The sequence below is a fragment of the Myotis davidii genome, unplaced genomic scaffold (assembly GCF_000327345.1).
Source record: "Myotis davidii unplaced genomic scaffold, ASM32734v1 scaffold4, whole genome shotgun sequence".
Lineage (NCBI taxonomy): Eukaryota > Metazoa > Chordata > Mammalia > Chiroptera > Vespertilionidae > Myotis > Myotis davidii.
The window spans coordinates 689,104-707,533 of record NW_006294707.1 but is presented as its reverse complement, the minus strand read 5'-3'; the positions used below and the strand labels follow the sequence as shown (position 1 = coordinate 707,533).

The 18,430-nt window shown below is 56.2% G+C and overlaps 4 protein-coding genes across 4 annotated transcripts in view; 2 read left to right on the top strand and 2 right to left on the bottom strand.

Annotated features, from left to right (window-relative positions):
- B3GALT4 (Beta-1,3-galactosyltransferase 4) overlaps window positions 1-416 on the top strand; it is a 1,770-nt gene extending 1,354 nt beyond the window's left edge. Inside the window, exon 2 of the mRNA XM_006769174.2 lies at window positions 7-416. Coding sequence (XP_006769237.1) covers window positions 7-145 — 139 coding nt within the window. The 3' untranslated portion in view covers window positions 146-416. The remainder of the gene's footprint in view (window positions 1-6) is intronic.
- Window positions 417-687: 271 nt separating this feature from the next.
- Window positions 688-9,575, bottom strand: WDR46 (WD repeat domain 46). Its single transcript, XM_006769146.2, has 15 exons — window positions 9,153-9,575; window positions 8,627-8,839; window positions 8,437-8,517; window positions 8,188-8,300; window positions 7,977-8,064; window positions 7,802-7,863; window positions 7,454-7,558; window positions 7,207-7,357; window positions 6,959-7,094; window positions 6,679-6,778; window positions 1,750-2,063; window positions 1,545-1,639; window positions 1,307-1,402; window positions 1,062-1,175; window positions 688-949 (listed from the first exon to the last, which is right to left on the bottom strand). The coding sequence occupies exons 1-15, from the start codon at window positions 9,489-9,491 to the stop codon at window positions 848-850; spliced, it is 2,109 nt and encodes a 702-aa protein (XP_006769209.2). The 5' UTR covers window positions 9,492-9,575; the 3' UTR covers window positions 688-847.
- A 53-nt stretch (window positions 9,576-9,628) lies between these two features.
- PFDN6 (prefoldin subunit 6) lies at window positions 9,629-10,866 on the top strand. The gene is made up of 4 exons (XM_006769147.2): window positions 9,629-9,922; window positions 10,157-10,227; window positions 10,309-10,433; window positions 10,630-10,866. The coding sequence occupies exons 1-4, from the start codon at window positions 9,859-9,861 to the stop codon at window positions 10,757-10,759; spliced, it is 390 nt and encodes a 129-aa protein (XP_006769210.1). The 5' UTR covers window positions 9,629-9,858; the 3' UTR covers window positions 10,760-10,866.
- Window positions 10,867-11,620: 754 nt separating this feature from the next.
- RGL2 (ral guanine nucleotide dissociation stimulator-like 2) lies at window positions 11,621-17,792 on the bottom strand (the record flags this gene model as incomplete). Its single annotated transcript, XM_006769145.1, has 17 exons — window positions 11,621-12,217; window positions 12,330-12,444; window positions 13,542-13,832; window positions 13,939-14,050; window positions 14,130-14,225; window positions 14,321-14,442; window positions 14,564-14,596; window positions 15,120-15,194; window positions 15,339-15,407; window positions 15,486-15,570; window positions 15,658-15,761; window positions 15,844-16,095; window positions 16,350-16,647; window positions 16,744-16,794; window positions 16,920-17,098; window positions 17,327-17,410; window positions 17,502-17,792. Coding segments are annotated over 17 exons (2,469 nt in total), but the record flags the coding sequence as incomplete, so codon positions are not given.
- Window positions 17,793-18,430: the final 638 nt, after the last annotated feature.

The following is an 18,430-nucleotide window of genomic DNA, read 5'->3' as shown; positions in this document are numbered from 1 at the left end:
CCACAGGCTGGACCCCTGGAAGATGCAGGAAGCCTGGAGGCTGGTGGGCGGCTCTGCTGGGGAAAGGACTGCGCCCTTCTGCTCCTGGCTCCAGGGAGTCCTGGGCATCCTGCGGTGCCGGGTGATAGCCTGGCTTCACAGCTGAGGACCCGGGCCAGTGGCGAGGAGTGAGGAGCTGAGGGGCCAGCCAGCTCCCCCACCGTTCTCCCGGGCCCAAGGCATCTGGCTGCAACTGGACAGTTTCCTGACACCAGACGCTCAGTCCGTCACTGAAGCCTGAAGGACACAGGGGAAACCCAGGGTCTGGCCTGCCAGCCCCAAAGATGGTCATCAGGAGAGTAAAGCAATGCTGCGGTCATCCCCATCCATGGCAGGAGAGGGGCAGGAGCCCCTCAATAAATTTATCTCTCTACTTCTTCGAGTGCAGTGTGGTCCGCACCAGGAGTCCTGGCACACAAGCCTGGGAGCCTGGGCCCTGCCAGCCCTGCTGGGTGGGAGTCTCCAGGGACTCGGGAGAGAAAGCACAGCCTCTTTGAGGAGAAAAACCCCTAAAGAGCAAAGATAACGCCACAGCAACCACGAGAGATGGGGTGGGGTAGGGGCGGGACACATGACCACTTGGAGCCTAGAGCAGCCCCAGGCTGGCAAAGGAAGGGGACAAGTACACAGGATGATCCAGACACATTATCCAAAAACTTCACTTTCTTTAATACCCACCCCAGGAGCCCGCTGTCTATTCCCAGTTGGGGAAGGGGCACCTGCCCCTCCTCATTCCAGGGAACAGGAATTCCCCCCACAGGTGACCTTGGGGAGAGGGTGTTGTCCCCAGGCCATCTTGGAGCCTGGCTCAGCGCACAAATCTGTCCAGGGCAGATGGCCGGGCCCCCGTGGGCTTGACCGCCTTCTCTTGCTTCTGTGGCTGCTGCTCAAGGCTCTGTCGGACTTTGTCCTGGGAAGATAGGGGGCAAAGTGTGAAGTGGCAGGCTGGCAAGGACAGAGGCACCAGCAGAAGGAGGGTACAGCCCGTGGGAGGCCTGGCCCACCCCCAAATGCTCCTTTACCCTGTGTTCCTCGTCCATGACCTTCCTCTTCCTCTTCACCAGGCTTGCGGTGGAGCTTCGGCCCTTCAGCTTCGGCTTTGGCTGGAAGGGAGCCTTGGACTCGGGGTCGTAGCCCTGGGGAAGGGGACAGGAGTGAAGTCTGTACCAGCCTCGGAGACAGGGCCCTGTGGCAGCACCCACCTGCTGGACCACACTTCCGGATGTGGTGGGTGAGGGTGTGCCTGGGACTCGGGTCTGCTCCTTACCAGCCTCTCTATCCGTTCCTTCTTGGCCTGCTCCAAAGAGATGACATCAACCTCTGCCAGGGCTCGTGGGTCCAGACAAATGAGCTCTGCAGGCACCTGGGGTGTCACAGAGAGAGGGACAGGAATGGGTGAGGAGGGTGCGCCCAAAGAGGGGCTGCGGCCAGGCGGCTGCTGAATCCAACTCTTTCCAAGACCCCCAGTAGGAGAGCTTGCCCCAGCCCCAGCCCCACATCCTCACCTTCTCCAGCAGGGCCTTCACCTCCCACTCCTGCCTCTGCTTCCGGCTCCTGTATGGATTACTCTCCAGGCCGTCGAAGTTGGGCTCAGCAGCCCCTGGAGGGAGGGAATAGCGTGGAGCCATAAGCAAGAATCCAGCTCAGCACTCCAGCCTGACCAGACCCCTTGCTCCCAGCTATCTCAGGCCCACCCCTTGGCCCACTTACCAGGGACCAGCATGCTGGTGATGCCCCCACTGTGCCCCACCCCCAGCACGTCTTCAAAGGGGCAGAACTGAAGGCCATGCACGGGGCCCGAGAGCCGGTGGGTGAGATAGGGCTTCTCCAGGGAGGGTGGGCTGGCCTTGCCCTGCCCTGCCCATATGTTGACCACATCACCCATTCCTGCGGCCAGCAGTCCCCGCTGGGAGAAGGCCAGGTGCCCCGCCCCCTGGGGCAGGGTCCGAGCACTCAGAGGCTGGAACGTCCCTCGCAAGTCAAAGATCTTCAGCTGGTGGTCCAGGCCAGAGGTGGCCATGTACCTGGGGGATTAGGGAGGACCAATTACTTTGTAGTGAGGGGTTACTGAGCAGGCCTGTGGCCGAGTCCAGGCATCAAGTTTGGTTGGGGATAAAAAAGACTGATGGTAACCACAACCCTCACAACGAACACTGCAGACAGCCTCCTGGTCACACGTCACACAACTCTACTACGTGGAATTTCCTTTTTACAAACGAAACAGCTCAGAGGAAGGAAAGCAGGGTGAGAGGTAGAGCTAGGATTCAAGGCAGCCTATTCTTTAGTATCTGCCCTCTAACGTACTCAAGACATGAACCAAAGAGAGAATGCCCATGACGTGTACCTAAATGTGATGTCCCACTGCACAGACAGGCAACACGTGGCTCAGCAAAGGGGAGGGTGGATGGACTGCAGTGGTCAGGAGGCCTTCCTGGGGAGACTGGGATTTGAGCCATTCCCAGCAATTCTCAAGAAAGCAGAAGCAGCCCTAACCGGTTTGGCTCAGTGGCTAGAGCATCGGCCTGTGGACTGAAAGGTCCCAGGTTCAATTCCAGTCAGGAGTAGATCCCTGCCAGGTCAGTGCGTATATGGGAGGCAACCAGTCGATGTCTCTCACATCGATGTTTCTCGGTGTCTCCATTCCTTTCACTCTTTCTAAAAATCAATGGGAAAATATTCTTGGGTGAGAGTTAACAACAAGAATAATAAGAATTTGAACTTTTTTTGATAGGCCTGGGGAAACTGAAGAATTTTGAGCAGAAAAATGATATGCTCAGAGCTGGCCTGGCACAGGAAAGAGGCTAGAACAGGTAAGATGTTACTATACAAAAGCCTGGGTGAAAAGTACTGAGGGCCCTGATAAAGTGGTGACAGAATTAAGAGTGTCCTTGAGTTCCACACACATGAGCAAAAACTAGACAAGCCTTGGCAGCAGATCATATAAGCGACAAGGCCGGTCAAGGGCATGTACCTTGGTTGTGGGCACGTCCCCAGAGGGAGGTGTGCAGGAGGCAGCTGATCAATGTCTCTCTCTCATCGATTTTTCTAAATCTCTAGCCCTCTCCCTTCCTCTCTGTAAAAAATCAATAAAATATATTTTTAAAAAAAGAAAAGAAAGCAAAGCAGACACAGCAGGTACAAATGGGTGAACGGAGAGGAGAGGGGTAGGGGGAGGGGTGTTTCCAGGACTGGCAGGAAACAGGCCAGGAGGGTCAGCAGGGGACAAGTTGCAGGGGCTGTCAAGTCAGACTGGGATCCGACGCCCCAGCCGGGCCCTCTGGCCATCACAAGCCACCACGGAAGACTGCATGGACCTGAGGAGACCTTAGGAAGCCATGTGCCATGTGCCAGAGGGCCCTACTCCACCCTCTTCCCCAGAGGAGAGCGAGGTGGCTGACCAGATCCTCTCCAGGAATTGGGCACTGCACTGGTTTACTGTCAGAGGCTGGCCTTTCTGCCTACGTTCAAGCAGTTCCTCAGCGAGGGAGGCTGGAAAGGAACCAGCCAGGCCAGGAGACGCACGTTTGCAAAGGGACAAGGATGCTCTCTCTAGCTGCGGCTATGAGCCCCGGAGGGGACTGAGAGTTCCTAAGAGCAAAGGCCCAGCTGGATACTTCTGACAAGACTCTGAGGGCCCAGCTCCCGCAGAGGGCTCCTGGAACACAGGGCCACACCCTTCCGTGCACCAACAAATCCGGGCACATCCTGACTCCTCACCCACCTCTGGGAATTTCTGCAAATACCAGGTGGGCATCCAGGCTACGCCACCATGTGACTAAGCGTGGCAAACAGTCCAGCTTCGAGAATCCAATCACAAATGGATTCCAGAAAGCCTCTTACGGAAGAGGCGAGCCTCATCTCCGGAGCCCCTGCAGAGGACCTGGGGGCTGAACCTGCGGTCAGAGACCGGAGACATTGGCACTGGTGCTGAGCAAAGCTCCGTGAACAAGCTCATTAAGCCCCCGAAGAGGAGCAGCTGACCCAGGCAGCCCCAGGAGGCAAACCACAGCTCAGAGGGCACCCAGCCTGGGACAGGCCTCGCACGGGCCAGGCTGGCCCAGCTATGGGGCCAAAGAGGCAGAACCAACTCACTTGGCACCCAAAATACAACTCTGGGAGTCTAAGGGGTCCGAGCCCCTGGAGACTTTCATAAGGTGGGGCCACTTAGCTTTTCCTTTTCCTGATTTCCTTTCAAACAACTTAAAAATAAAGGTACATAGTTTCTATTTAATGTAGAGGATTCTTGAGCAGCTGGAAAAGGAGGAAAGCAGCCGTGGGGAGGCTGTTCTGACAGCGCCCGGGGAACAAGGCAGGAGGAAGGCTGAGGCTGGAAGCAGGCTGCGAGCACCACACGTGCCCACGGAGACAGCAAGGATGGGGGGAAGCAGATGTGCAGGGACCTTTGAGGGACCGGCAGTCAGGACTTCACGGGGCTCATGAACAGCAGAGCCTGGGCACCCAGACAGCACTCGGCAAACAGGGCTTTTAAGCTCCGCTCCTCCGTCCGCCAAGGAACACGGGGCTGTGTGGCGAGCTGGTGGTGTCCAAGAAGTCAGATTGTGCGCGACAGGAAAATGTGGCAGAGAAGGAGCAGGCAAGGCGGAGCCCGGGAGGCGGGTGTCCGATCCAGTGATGGTCACGTCAAGTCTGAGGTGACAGAGACAGCCGAGTAGCAACTAGATGCCTCACCTGGCCAATCATCCCTGAAAACTACTGCCACCTGTTTTTGTGAAGACAGTGTAACGAACACTGCACCCAGGCAGGCTCAATGGCCCATTCATCCTTCTGCCCCTGAACCTTAGCACACAGCCCCGAGAAGGCCTGATGAATGAAAGGACTTAGAAGAAAACACACAGGAATCTGTGTGAAAAACTCCGCCAGATCCACACACACACATACACACGACAGAACAGCTGTGAAAGGCAAATACTCTCAGGAAGCCCAGACATTCCAAGCAAACCCACCGCCCTGCCCTCACACCAGCCAGACCTAACGGGAACCATGTGTTGCTGACGAGACAATGAAGGCGGGGGTCCCTGTTCACTGGCTCCATGTGCCTGAACTCACTTTACCGCCTGCAACAGCTTTTTGAGCTCAGCCCAGGACCGGCAAACTACGGCCAAACAAATCCAGCCCACCACCTAGATCCGTAACGCCCACAGCTGAGAATGATTTTTACGTTAAGTGGTTGGGGGAAAAATTCAAAAGAATATTTCAAGCCCGGCTAGTGTGGCTCAGTGGTTGAGCATCAACCTATGAACCAGGAGGTCACAGTTCGATTCCTGGTCAGGGCACATGCCCGGGTTGCGGCCACGATCCCAGTGTGGGACACCGATTAATGATTCTCTCTTATCACTGAAGTCTCTCTTTCTCTCTCTCCCTTTCTCTCTGAAATCAATCAAAATATACTAAAAAAAAAAGAATATTTCAAGACGAGAAAATTATAGGAAATTGTGTCCACAAACAGTCTTATTGGAACACAACCACATTCACTCATTGACTGCTTTTGTGCTACATTAGCACAGTAGAGTGGTCAAGACAGACACTGACATGGGATCACTTTGCGCTGCTGCTGGAGTCGCAGCCACACGGTTATAACCTGACAGCACTCCGAGCGCCTCCCAGGCCACCTGTCTCATCACCTGCCTGTGTGCAAGACATTTTCAAGGATAAAATATGTAAAACCTCTCTACAGATCACCTTTAACAGATATACATTTGCAGTCGAGTTTGATGACTTCGAACACTAACTTTGAATATCAACTAAGCAAAAAAAATTATGGCATTCAATTATTACATTTTGAATTTCATTGTTTAAAAATTTGTGATACTTTTTTTTCTTATTATTCAAATAGCTACATAATACCCTCGATTTTGTCTCTTAGCCAGAAAAGCCTAAAACATTTACTATCTGGCTTTTATATATGTCTATATATGTACATGTACATATATATATATTGATTTCAGAGAGGAAAGGAGAGGGAGAGATAGAAACATCAATGAGAGAGAATCATCAATTGGCTACTGCCTGCACTGCCCACACTGGGGATGGAGCCCACTACCAGGGCATGTACCCTGACCAGGAATTGAATCGTGATGTCCCAGTTCATAGGTCGATGCTTAACCACTGAGCCGTGCCAGCCAGCCCTACCTGGCTCTTTATAGAAAAAGTTTGCTGACCCTTAGCTAGACACGCATGTCCCCACTCTCAGGGTGAGGAAAGTGTGGCACAGAGTTATGTAATGTGCCCACACCCACATGGCTGGTCAATGGTGACACCAGGATTTATTTATTTTTTTAATAAAAAAAAATATTTTATTTATTTTTTACAGAGAGGAAAGGAGAGAGAGAGAGAGTTAGAAACATCGATGAGAGAGAAACATTGATCAGCTGCCTCCTGCACATCTCCTACTGGGGATGTGCCCGCAACCCAGGTACATGCCCTTGACCGGAATCGAACCTGGGACCTTTCAGTCCGCAAGCCAACGCTCTATCCACTGAGCCAAACCGGTTTTGGCGACACCAGGATTTAAACCCAGGCAGCTTGATGCAGAGTCTGTGCTCTTAAAGACACACGGCCTTCCATACCTTTCCACCCAGCTTCGATCACCAGCACCTCATGCCCAAACAAGTGACTTACGTGCCTGTAGAATCTACTGCCACAGCCCGGACCCCCCCACGGTGACAGAGAATCTTTGCCAACGGCTCCTTCATGGCCGGACTCCATAAGGACACAGTACCTGGCGGTCAGAGGAGAAGAGCCAAAGTGGGCACCGAGGGGATTAAACTTGGGAAAGATGGCAACTCTAGACCAAGAGGAGCCCAGAGAGGAAGGTAAAAGGGCAACTTTACGGGACTCGTGGAGTACAAATATAGGAGAAAAGCAGGGTAGGACGGTCAAATCTCAGCCAGGGACCCACCATTGCTGTGTCCAAGATGGATGACGGCATTGTAAGGGTTCTGGGTCATGACGTCCAGTCGTCCGGCCCGGGCATTCAGAGCTGCCACAATCTTCCCCACTGACACGTCCAGGTAGGTCAGAAAGCCTGTCTCTGACTGTGAGAGAGAAGTGAGTCCTGATTGCCCTGTCCTCCCTCTACTGGGGTGCCAGAGGAGGCATCGTCTTCTCAGGGGCTCCCACCCAGGCCCTGTGCGGACAGCCACTCACAGAGGTGGCCAGGAGGAAGTGGAAAGGCAGGAACTCAAGTCGTGTGACGCGGTCGCAGCGGCGGATGCAGTGGAGTTCAATTCCCTGGTTGTCGTAGATGTGAAGCCAGCGGTTCTGAGCGACAGCAAGCAGTGCCTCCGAATGCAGGAACCTGGGAGGAGAGAGCAGGGGGTAAGGGGTCACGGCTGTCATTCAATCAAGAAGGGCTGTCTCACCGACACTGAGCCCTGACGGACAGGCCACTGACCGGATGTCCCGCACCGCCTCCATGACGTTGATCTCACACATGAGCTTCTTCGTCACCCAGTCAAGGGCAGCCACATGACCCCGGCGCCCTCCAAAAGCCAAGTGTCTGTTGAAGGTGGGGAGCAAGCAGGGTGTCAATGCAGGGGAGCACCCTCAGACCACTTGAGGTCTGCCTCACGCCAGCCCCTTCTCTCCAGGTGAGAGATGTCCTACCCTCACACACAAGCAAATCACAGGACACACCCCACATCAACAACCAAACATACACAGGTATGAGGTGGGCCTGGCTGAAGTGGTTAAGGAGACGTGCCCTCATTCCACTTCCAGAGTTACTAGAGTTCAACCTTACCTCCCAGTCTGAGAGTAATTCAGCCTGTAGGGTCCAAACTGTCGCAAGTTCAAGTCAAAGTGCTGGGCAAGGGAAGAGTTAAAAAAACAATGAAGAACTACGGGGCTCACTTCAGTAATTCCCCCTGCTAGTCCCCACTTCGTCTTGCCTGGCCCGTCCCCATCCTCAGGCTCACCTTGGCCGCACTTGCAATGTCCACAGCCTCCACGATGTCCGCCTGGCGAATCTTTGCTGTGTCCTCCCCATCCTCCCCTTCCAGGAACCTGCAAGTGGGCATTGGAGCTGCAGTGAAGCTTCCTACTGTGAGGTAAGTGTGCCAACAGGGCACGGGAAAGGACCGTCCCGGGAAGCAGGGGCAGGAGAGGCCCCGATCAGGGGCCACTCACCCAGGCTCCTCTGTAAGCAGCAGCTCCGAACGAGCGGCTTTGACACTTATTTCCTCTTCCTCAGCCTCAGCCACCTCAAGCCGGCTTCGGGTTTTGGATTTAGAATGTGGCAGCTATAACATCGGTGGTGGGGAAGGTACGGGGTTAAAACAGACACCAGTAGAGGTCACGAGAGAGCCACCTGGTCCCCCTCCATCCATCTCATCCAGACAGCCCTGCCTGCAACCCCGCTCTCAGACTGGCCCTCACCTTTTTGGATTTATCAATGCGACGGAACTTCTGAGCAACCTCCATAGAGACCGGGGCGGGGCCTGGGAATGGGTCCTGGGCCTGGGGCAGGGAGGAGGCAATTCGTTGACGGGCTCGGATTGACCCCAACCTTGGCCCCCTCAAAGCACAAGGCGACTTGCCCCGCTGCCCTGTCAGGTCCCATGCTCACCCCCGACAAGCTCCGCGGCGGCTCCGCATCCCTCCGTTCCCGGGGTTTCTGTACGATCTGGGGCTTCCTGGAGACGCGAGACTTCTTTGCGGTGTGAGTGTTCTTTGGCTTCTGGGGGCGGAGCTCTCGATTCCTCTTCTTGTTAGGAGGGGGCCCTGGAGAGGCGGCGGCAGCGGTCGGAGTGGTCTCTTCCTCCCAGTATCGCCGCGGTCTCTTTTATATATATAATAATTATGATTAATTTCAGAGAGGAAGGAAGAGAAACACCAGTGATGAGACCATCATTGACGGCTGCCTCCCGCAAGCCCCACACTGGGGATCGAGCCCCCAACCCGAGTATGTGCCCCGACTGGGCATCCAACGGTGACCTCCTGGTTCATGGGTCAATGCGCAACCACTGAATCAGGCCGGCTGGGCCGTGGCAGTTTCCACGGGCAGAAGAGCAGCCCTGATGGTCCGCTGCCCGAGCCCCGCCCCTCCGGCCCCGGGCCTGAAAACTTTCCTTCCGCCCCAGGAAGATCTCTACCTTTTTCTTGGTCGGAAGTTTGTCTTTCTTGGGAGGGATATCCCTGCCCGGCTTGGGGGCAGTCTCCATCCTGTCCACCCTATGGACGATCCACGTGCAAACTCCTCTCACCTGGCCCACAGACTCACAAGTATCTCCCGGAAGTCCTCCAACCCTCATCCAATCAGCGCTGTACCAGGTGGGAAGCCTTAGTCGCCATCTTGAATGAGGGCGGCTCGCCCTTAAGGGGCCAGGCGGACCTTGCTCCCGCCCCTCCGAGTGGCAGCTGATGCACGAGTAACGAAAGAAAGGCAAGTCCGGGACCAGGTCCCAAGAAACGGTGCGGTTGATTTTTTCCATCTTCGTTTCCCCATCTTGCCTAGAATCTTCAAAATTTGTATTTTCAGCAGAACGCCGCTTACTAAACTCGTCTGAACTACAATTCCCGGCATGCACCAGATGGTAGCATTCCCAGCATTCTTTGTTTACTTCCGGGTTTGTAATTACTGAAGGGAGAACGAGTGAGGCGGGGTTTCGGTTTGGGGTCTTGTTGCAACTGCCACTCGCTACGGCCTGGGCCGTGTGGATACGAAGGGAGAAGCCGCTGTGTCCCGAGAGGCCGCCCCTCAGGAGAGCTGTCACCTCCGCGAGCCAGACCGTTGCCGGGAGCGCGGGGCCTTCCAGAGCGTGAGACCCGGCACCCCTCTCCGGCAGGCTCGCCGCCGCCATGGCTGAGCTGATCCAGAAGAAGCTGCAGGGGGAAGTGGAGAAATACCAGCAGCTGCAGAAGGGTAAGGGCAAGGGCGAGGGAGAGGTCGGCGCAGCCTCGCCCCGACCCCTGACCCCTTCGCGCGATTCCAACCCGAAGCCGTTCTCAGGCCATGCTTCCTTCCCCACCCCTGCCGCGCCGCCCGGCCTGTCTGCCTCCCACCCCGTTTTCTTCTGACTAGGATTGTGGGGGTCAGGGGGCACGTGACTTTTCTCTAATAAAGTCTTTCCTGCCACCCACACTCCCCCACCCACAGACCTGAGTAAATCCATGTCAGGGCGGCAGAAGCTTGAAGCACAACTAACAGAAAATAATATCGTGAAGGAGGTGAGACTGGGACTGTGGGGCAAGGAGGGAGGGGCGGTCCTGGCCAGGATGCTGACGTCCTGTGCCCCACGCCTCCACCAGGAACTGGCCTTGCTGGATGCGTCCAACGTGGTCTTTAAACTTCTGGGTCCCGTGCTGGTCAAACAGGAGCTGGGGGAGGCTCGGGCCACAGTAGGCAAGAGACTGGACTATATCACAGCGGAAATGTGAGTCTGTCCCCCACCCTGATGCGCCTGGCACCACCGAGGAGAGGTGCTGGGAACCACTGCAGGGGTCCACGTCCTCCAACCCTTCCCCTCCCTGCCCTAGATCTCAAGTTGTCCACTGATCTTTCTTGCCTTCAGCATCCTCAGTAAGTCTCCCTAACTGATTTGCTCCTTTGTCTCTCTTGCCTCTTCTCAGTAAGCGATACGAATCCCAGCTCCGGGACCTGGAGCAGCAGTCAGAGCAACAGAGGGAGACCCTTGCGCAGCTCCAGCAGGAGTTCCAGCGGGCGCAGGTGGCCAAGGCAGGGGCTCCTGGCAAGGCCTGACCCTATGGTCCGGGGGCAGGGGGGACCCAGGCAGCTCTAGGGTCTATATATTGTAGCTAATAAAATGTGAAGTCACCTGGCTGCTTGACCAGCCACTTCTTTCGTAATTGTCTTCATCCATTATCCCAGCCCCTTCCACCTAACGTATATACACCACCTGTTACTTCAAGACCAGATTCCTGCAACTGGAATCGTTCTTTGTGACAGAGTAACCCATCCTTTCTTGAGACTAAAATCTGAAATATCTCAAGCCTCATCTGCATATAAAACACTTAGCTTGGTTGGCAGGCCCCTTTAGGAAATGAGGGCATTCCCAACCGTTGTTGGGACGATCCGTTTAATTCAGTCCTCTCATTTGAGACCCCAGGAAGAAAGGTGGGACCTCAGTGCTATGATTTCTTATCCTCCAAGTAGCCTCAGCATCTCTTAGTCCTTTTAGTATCTCATTTGTTAGAATTTGAATGTAGCTTGGACTGATTTAAATCCTAGCACATACTTTGTGATGTTCTAAGTCCTCCAAGTTTGTACATTGCCCACAAAGTTCTTCCAAGTCTTTGTCCTAAAATTGTTTCTTATAAATTTGCAGCCAGGGGAGTTCTTCATTCTGATCACTTTAACTGGGTGGCTAGTACTTGACATGGGTCTGTGACAACTCGGGAGGAAAACGTAAGAGCAAATAAAGGGACTGGGGACGGAGAGGTTGCTAGGGAGGAATAAACCAGGATTCTGAGGGCCATTTTTCAGCAACACTCCACTTTCAGATCTTCATTGGGATAGAAAGCGCTGGGTCCCTTCATGTTCCATCTAAATTCCAACCAGCTCCCCTCCCAGCAGCTAGTTCATACACTGCAAGGACGGGAATAGAACTCAGGTAGTGTTTTGGTTTATTTTAGTGTTGTCACAGTGACAGGAACCCCCAGAACAGGAACCTACTTCTTGCCATCCTCTCTTCCTGGGACTCAGAGCCTCTAGGTTTTTCTTCTCCCCCTTTTAAGGCCTTCCCTTGGCATGCTACAACATGGCCATGTGCTGCATTCATGGAAAGGGTGGTTATACACAGGTATCCAGTGTCATTACCAGGTCCTACAGGGCGGGAGCTCTTGGCTGTCTGACAAACCAGTGGCACTTCACTGCCCCAGGGTAGCTGGCCACCTTTCTGGGTTTCTTCCCAACGCAATAGAACTGCCACCATTCAGCATGGCATTTGGTGTCACCAATAGTTCTGTGAGCCATGAGAGCTTCCTTCTCAGAACAGTGCCCGAGCAATCTTGCGTCCTGTGGCCTTGATCCTGGGAAAGGAACCCCCTCCTCCCTCACTTGGGGGAGTTCCTGAGGCAGAGGGGCCGCTGGCAAGACCAGGTGTAGCAGTAGAGGACCTTCGCCGCTGCCGCAGGAGGAAGTCGTGTGACGCTCTGTCCATAGCATAGAAGACGTTGGCCGAGGGTGGGATGGTCAGCTCTGTAGGTTCAGAGAGGAGGTGTCAAGCTCAAACACAGCTGTTTCCCTAGTAACCACCTGGATGTAGAGCATTACCACTGATGGGCACCACTCCCCCCGCGTCTCCTCTGACCTCGCTCCCCCGGTAGCAGCTGCACTAGCTCATACTCCGAAGCCACTGCAGAATCACGATTGTTTTTCTTAAGGACACGACTGATGATACTTGGAGCCTTGTCCTGGCTTGTCACCTGGCAGGACAGGAAACCAAAAGAGCAACAAATTGGCCAGAATGACCTCTGCTTCCCATCCTTCCAACCCCAGCCACTGATCTCCCATCCAAAAAAGGTTACCTGTGTCCAATACATTTTTTTTTTTTTTGAGAGAGTGGGAGGGAGGGGGAGAGGGAGAGACATCGATGTGAGAGAAGACACACTGATTAGTTGTGAGGGAGGGGGAGAGGGAGAGACATCGATGTGAGGGAAGACACACTGATTAGTTGCCTCCTGCACGTGCCCCAACTGGGGCTGGGGATCGAATCTGCAACCCAGGTACGTGCCCTTTATCAGGAATCGAACCCCTGACCCTTTGGTGCGAAGACCAACGCTCTAACCCAGTGGTTCCCAACCTGGGGCACACGCCCCACAGGGGGGAAATTCGAGAATGAGTTATCAACAGTGATCTTTGCATTTCTTATGGTTCTAGGGGCCTCATCGACAGTGTATAAATATATCTTGTGACATATTGACGCACTTCAGTTCTCTATTATGTTTTGAAACTGCCATGTTTTCATATCACTTCATATTTTTTAACAGTTTCTTAGTGATTTCTTCCTCAGTGCTTCAGCTATCCTTTCGTTCTTTTTTCTCTTTCATGGATGCCATATTCTTTGGAAGCTTGTTTAGACCAAGTTAATGGCCTTTTAGGCTAACTCCACGTGACTAGGAGTTCACTTTTTGAATAGGAATTGTATGTCACGGGGGAGCGGCATCAGGATTTAGAGATTCGTAGGTGGGGCCTGGCTAAAAAAAGGTTGGGAACCACTGCTCTAACCACAGCCATTCCAATACTTCAGCGTGAACAGGGAAACCCAATGTGGTGGCCCTCTGTCCTCCACAGGCCAACTCACGTGCCCAGTGAGATAGGGCTGCGCCCCGGTGGGGAAAACTGCTGTTGGTTCTAAAAATCTAATAGGCCACCAAAAGTTCAGATGCTGCAGCTAACAAGGCTTTAAAATAAAACGGTCAGAATTAGAACTACAATCATCCTCCCATTTGGGTTCAAACCTAAGACTATGATCCCACAAAGCACCATCCTCACCCCCACCTCCCAGCCCACGGCCCCTCACCAAGATGCTCTTGTAGACACTGCCATCTTCCCCCAGCTCCATCTGGACTCGGATGATTCGACAATCGGAAGCCCCTGGCCCAGAGCCCCCTCCCCCGGATGCAGGCCCCCTGGAGGCCCCTTCTGCACCCCCACTGAGTGGGGTACCACAGGAAGCTGAACGGCGGTGCCCTCGAGAAGGCCTAGGAGAGGATGCTGGCGGGGACAGGTGGCTGGGGCCAGCTGGACTCTGTAGGGATGGAGTGCTTTCCAGGGCGGAGTCCAGAGATGACACAGATGGCCACTTCATGTGCTGGGCAAACAACATGAGGGACTGGTGTGAGGCAGGGAGATCAAGGAAGAAACATTCACAAGAGTCAGGGTCAGTGTTGAGGTCAGAGGTCAGGAGCAAAGCTCACCTGGGCCAGGCGGGTCAACAGAGGAGCAGGGTTTCCAGGCACCTCATCTCCCCCAACATTGGGCCGGTCCCAGGAGACAAGCGGGGTGGGACCCCCAACAGAGCCAAGAACCCTGGAGTGGCAGGAGGTTGGGAGGGTCAGAGGAAGAAGGCCAGTCCCCAAGACACTCCCCCCAGCCACGACCCCCTCACTCTGTCCACTGCGAGATGACCAGCGTGGGCCGAAGCACTCGAGGGGCAGGAGGGTCACCAGTACCAGGTGGCTCCACCTCACAGGACACTCGATGGCTGGGGAGAGGGGCAGTGGGCAGAGGTCAGGATGTGACACATGATCCCCATACCCTGCCTGAGCCCTGAGGTCCCAACCTCACCCAGCAAGTCACCTCTGTGCCTCTGTCAGTGGCCGGAGCCCCCGTAACCACTGCTGGATGTCGGGGTCGGGTCGGAGGTCATAGCCACGACATTCATTCTGGAGCCGCCGCAGCTCAGAAAGGACAGTAAATTCCTAGGAAGGGACCCTCAGACTGTAGGAGCCAAAACTCAGGGGTCCCGACTTCCCCTCCTTCCTTCTCCCCTTCCTGGGACGTGGTGAGGGATATCTAGCACCCAGCCCAAGCACCCCTCACCTTCCTCCGCTTGTCAAAATTGATGTATCCATTCTGCAAGAGCAAGGGGGTGGGGTGAGAGTCCCAACCTGTCAGAGACCACGCCCCTCCCAAACACAGACACCTCTGGCCGCCCCCCACCTCTCTGACCCCCCATCTGTCATTCCCTAAGCACCCTTCCTTACCCTCTAAATTGAGTATCTCAGGTTAGAAACTTTCCACTTTACAGAAGAGAAAATTAGGGCTCAGAGTGGATTAGGAACTTGCCCGAAGTTCCAGTATTCAATCATTTAACAAAGTCCGTGTCTGCTTAAATTCCAGGCATGTCCTCAGCACTGGCCAAGGATCAATTCATTTAACCTTCACAACAGATGTAGACACTGTCACTAGTTTCCCATTTGCAGGTCACTTGGGCACAACAAGGCGACACAGCTTGCCAAAGCAACAGAACCAGAACCCTGGCGCTCGGGCCCAAGCCCTGGTGCGGCCTCAGCGCTCATGCCTGAGCACCTTCCTGGAGGGAGGTCTGTCTGACCCTGAACCCCTGGTTCTAGATCCCACTGAACACACCACTGACCTCAAGCTCATCCTTGGAGGCTGCATCCAGCATCACCAGGTCCTTCAAGAAGGTGCCAAGGTATGGGACCACTCCCTGTGGCAGACGTCAGTCAGGCCCCCTTGCCACTGACCCGAGGGCTCCCGCCCTTGCACTTCCCCACCCGCTGTGCCTTTTCCCGCCCCTCTGACTGCACCCTCCACACACTCCTTCCTCCTTCACAACCACCCCAGCACTCACCCCACCCCGGGAGCCAGACTTCAGGGCCTTCCTGGAACTTGGCTCCAGAGAGGGCTGCCCTTTCACCTCCTGGGGGTGACAGAACAAGGGAAATGAGGGTGCGGGAGGCGCAGGGATGGCTAGGAAGGCCAGGGAACAGGGCCTCACCCGCAGGAGCAGCTCCCGGCTCTGGGAATAATTATCCTCCTCGGAGAAAATCTGGCAGAGACTGGAGAAGACCCTGAGGCTGTCCCTGGGGGAAGGAGGGCAGCAGGTTGAGGACCAGCGGCTTAGCACCCGCTCCCAGCACTCAGCCCAGCCCAGCGCCCATCCTCCCCACCTGGCTGCTTCCCCCCAGGCTGCCCGAAGCCTGTGGATGGGGCTGGACTGCAGGGCCGACACCACAGCATAAACTGAAGAGAAGTTTCGGAGCAGGCGGCACTCCTGTGGGGTCACAGAGGGAGGCCACAGCTGTGGGATCTCTCTCCACACCACGGTCCCCAACAGGGCCAATCTCCTCTCTTACCTCTGCCACACGTATCCACTTCTCCAGAAGCCGGGCCCTCTGGGGCGGACGGAGTGGCCGTATGGTCACCTCCCCCGGGTCCTCTCCAGTCGAGATAGCCCCCAGGACAGAGCTGACCACTGCCCCTGCCACCTTGTTGAACTGTGTGACAGTAGCTCGCACAGATGGGCAGAGATGGGAATGTCCCGGCCGGTCTCTGTGACCCCACAGGCCCCCCAGGCACTGAGAGGGAACGAGATTGAGAAACAGCTCCTGTGGGGAAGAGGTCAGAGGTTACAGTTCATAGTCAAGAGAGCCAGCTTTCCAATATTAGGGGTGAGGATCTCAGGTGGGCAAGGGACCCAAAGGGGCACAGGATTTGAAGGGTAACAACCAAGGGGAAACGGGGAAGGTCAAAACTGGGTGGACAGAGGAGGTTGGGAAGGGCTGGAAGCAAGGAAAGGATCTGGACTCGGGGAAAGGTTAGTAAGGGGCATGGGCATGGGGGTCACAGGTCAGGGTCTCACCGCATCTAGCAGGGTCAGCTGTTCGGCCAAGTGGTCAGCGAGGAACACCAGGACATCCGTGGGGTCAGCAGGGGGATCGCCGGGGAGGGCCAGGGGCTTAGGAAGGTCGGGGGCCTGGGGGTCCACCCGGGACCTGAGGTTGCGGATGAGGTCAGTGCTGCCCCCCCCAACACCCTCCCCTGCTGCATACCCTGTCCGAAGCAAGAAGCTCTCAAGCCGGTCAAGCTGACCCTTGACCTCAGAGCCAAAATCCTCAGGGTGAGAGGCCAGCCAGGTTGACAGCACAGAGATGGCTACCCTGGGAGAAGGGGGATCAGCCAGGGGTCAGATGTCAAGCTGCAGAGGGGACTTTGGGCAGAGGGGACTTTAAGGCTAAGAACTAGGGGTCACTCACCCTTTTGTCCTCTCTAGTTCATCAGCAGGATGAGATTCAAGGGCTTCCAGCCTGGGGAAAGGAAGAGATCCCGTCTCTGTTTTTTCCCAAACCCCCAGCGGCTTTGACTGTTTCGGTAGGACATTCTGCTTCAGGAAGTCCAACACCTCTGTGACCCTGGTCCCTCAGACCCTGACCTGTCAGCCATGAGCCCGAGCAGAGCGGGCGTGGAGGTGAAGGCCCGGTGGGTGGCCAGGAGCGTTGCTGTGAAGGTCACATCAGCCCCTGATGTCCGGACATCCAGCAGGTGTCTGACCAGAGCCTCCAGGGTGCCGGCTCGGAGCCTTCGGGAGGAACGCGGGGGAGGTGTGGGCGCCTGGGGGAGACAGGGCCATCAGTGCCCTTCTTCAACTGCCCTAGGTTTCTCGGGGAGCCCCAGGCCCAGGCGGTAACCAGGCTCACGGTACTAAGATTCAGAGAGGGCAAAAGACTGACCAGTCACACAGCAGAGTCCGGGGCCCAGACCAACCTAGCACTCTGGCCAGACAGTTGGCCCTTCTGGGGGGAATGGGCCAGAGGTGAGAAGCCAAAGTTATCATCTCACCAAGGGATCAAGAGGCCGATACTGGCGGCTTGTGACAGTAAAGGTGGCTCCATCCTCCTCCTCATCCCGGACAGACACGGGGGCCTGCAGGAATAAGGAAGGGAGGTCAGACCGCCCTCCTCACACTCTGCCCCCAGCCCTCACCCCGGCCCTACGCCTCCCTCTGACCCCTCACCTGTGAGGGCGGGGGATAGTACCATCGAGTGCGAGGGGTTGGGGGGGCTGGTGACCCCAGGTCTCCCCCGCTGGGGCCCAGACAGCCCCACCCAAACCGCCTCAGGGCCGGTGGAGTGGAGGGGTTTGCGGTGGGGGAGCAGGTGGAGTGCAGGAACCCTGATCCTGGAGACCACCGTAGCCCCTTCCCCCCAGAACTGAGCCCAGCCCAGCAGAGAAGCAGGGTGCAAAGCGCAGGAGGGGAACTGAGAGCCAGAAAGCCAGACAGAGACCTTGAGACGCTGAGGCTCAGTCACAGGCACAGCCGCGCGCTCCGCCCTCCCGCAAGGACCTGGCCGAGCCCGAAGTTAGTCTCTCCCCTCAGCCCCCTTCCCCCTGGTCCCTGGAGACCCCCCCAAGGTGGCGGCTCTCATCCCAGTACAGGAAGGAAAAGGGGAAGTGGGGATGATGGGGGGCGGTAGACTCTTGAGTCACGTGGCTACAGCCCCTCCCCCAACCGATCCCGAAAAACCAGCCCTGCCAGTCACTGCCCTGGCCCAGCCCTGGACCCTGAGTCCAGAGCCTCCGGGCCCCGAGTCCAACGTCTGGCCCCTCGGGACGCCCCAACCCGCTCCCAGGCACCACTCCGCCCCGGGGGAGGGCAGGCGGCTCCCCGGCTCAGTCCCTCCAAGATCCAAAAACCTGGGTTTCCCGCCTCCACCCGGCGCCAGGCGGAGAGGGGGAGGGGTCACGAAATCGAAGGGCTCCCTCCCCAATCCCAGCGCCCAGGAGCGGTTACCATGGAAACAAACCCCTCCCTGCCAAACACACCCGGAGGGAGCCGGGGACCAAAACTCCGCGCCCAGAGAGGCCGACACGCCGGCCGAGGCGGAGGCCCGGGCCCGCGGGACCGACAGCCAGGCGCTCCCGGCGGGGCCAGGGCCGGTGCCT

Bases quoted from the DNA above. Each gene is read 5' to 3' on its own strand.
- PFDN6 (XM_006769147.2), top strand. From the start codon at position 9,859: ATGGCTGAGCTGATCCAGAAGAAGCTGCAGGGGGAAGTGGAGAAATAC. The intron at 10,228-10,308 runs GTGAGACTGGGA...CGCCTCCACCAG, and splicing joins AAAATAATATCGTGAAGGAG to GAACTGGCCTTGCTGGATGC. The intron at 10,434-10,629 runs GTGAGTCTGTCC...GCCTCTTCTCAG, and splicing joins GACTATATCACAGCGGAAAT to TAAGCGATACGAATCCCAGC.
- WDR46 (XM_006769146.2), bottom strand. From the start codon at position 9,491: ATGGAAAAAATCAACCGCACCGTTTCTTGGGACCTGGTCCCGGACTTG. The intron at 7,358-7,453 runs GTCAGTGGCCTG...CTCTCCTCCCAG, and splicing joins GAGGCGGTGCGGGACATCCG to GTTCCTGCATTCGGAGGCAC. The intron at 1,640-1,749 runs GTAAGTGGGCCA...CCCTCCCTCCAG, and splicing joins CACCAGCATGCTGGTCCCTG to GGGCTGCTGAGCCCAACTTC.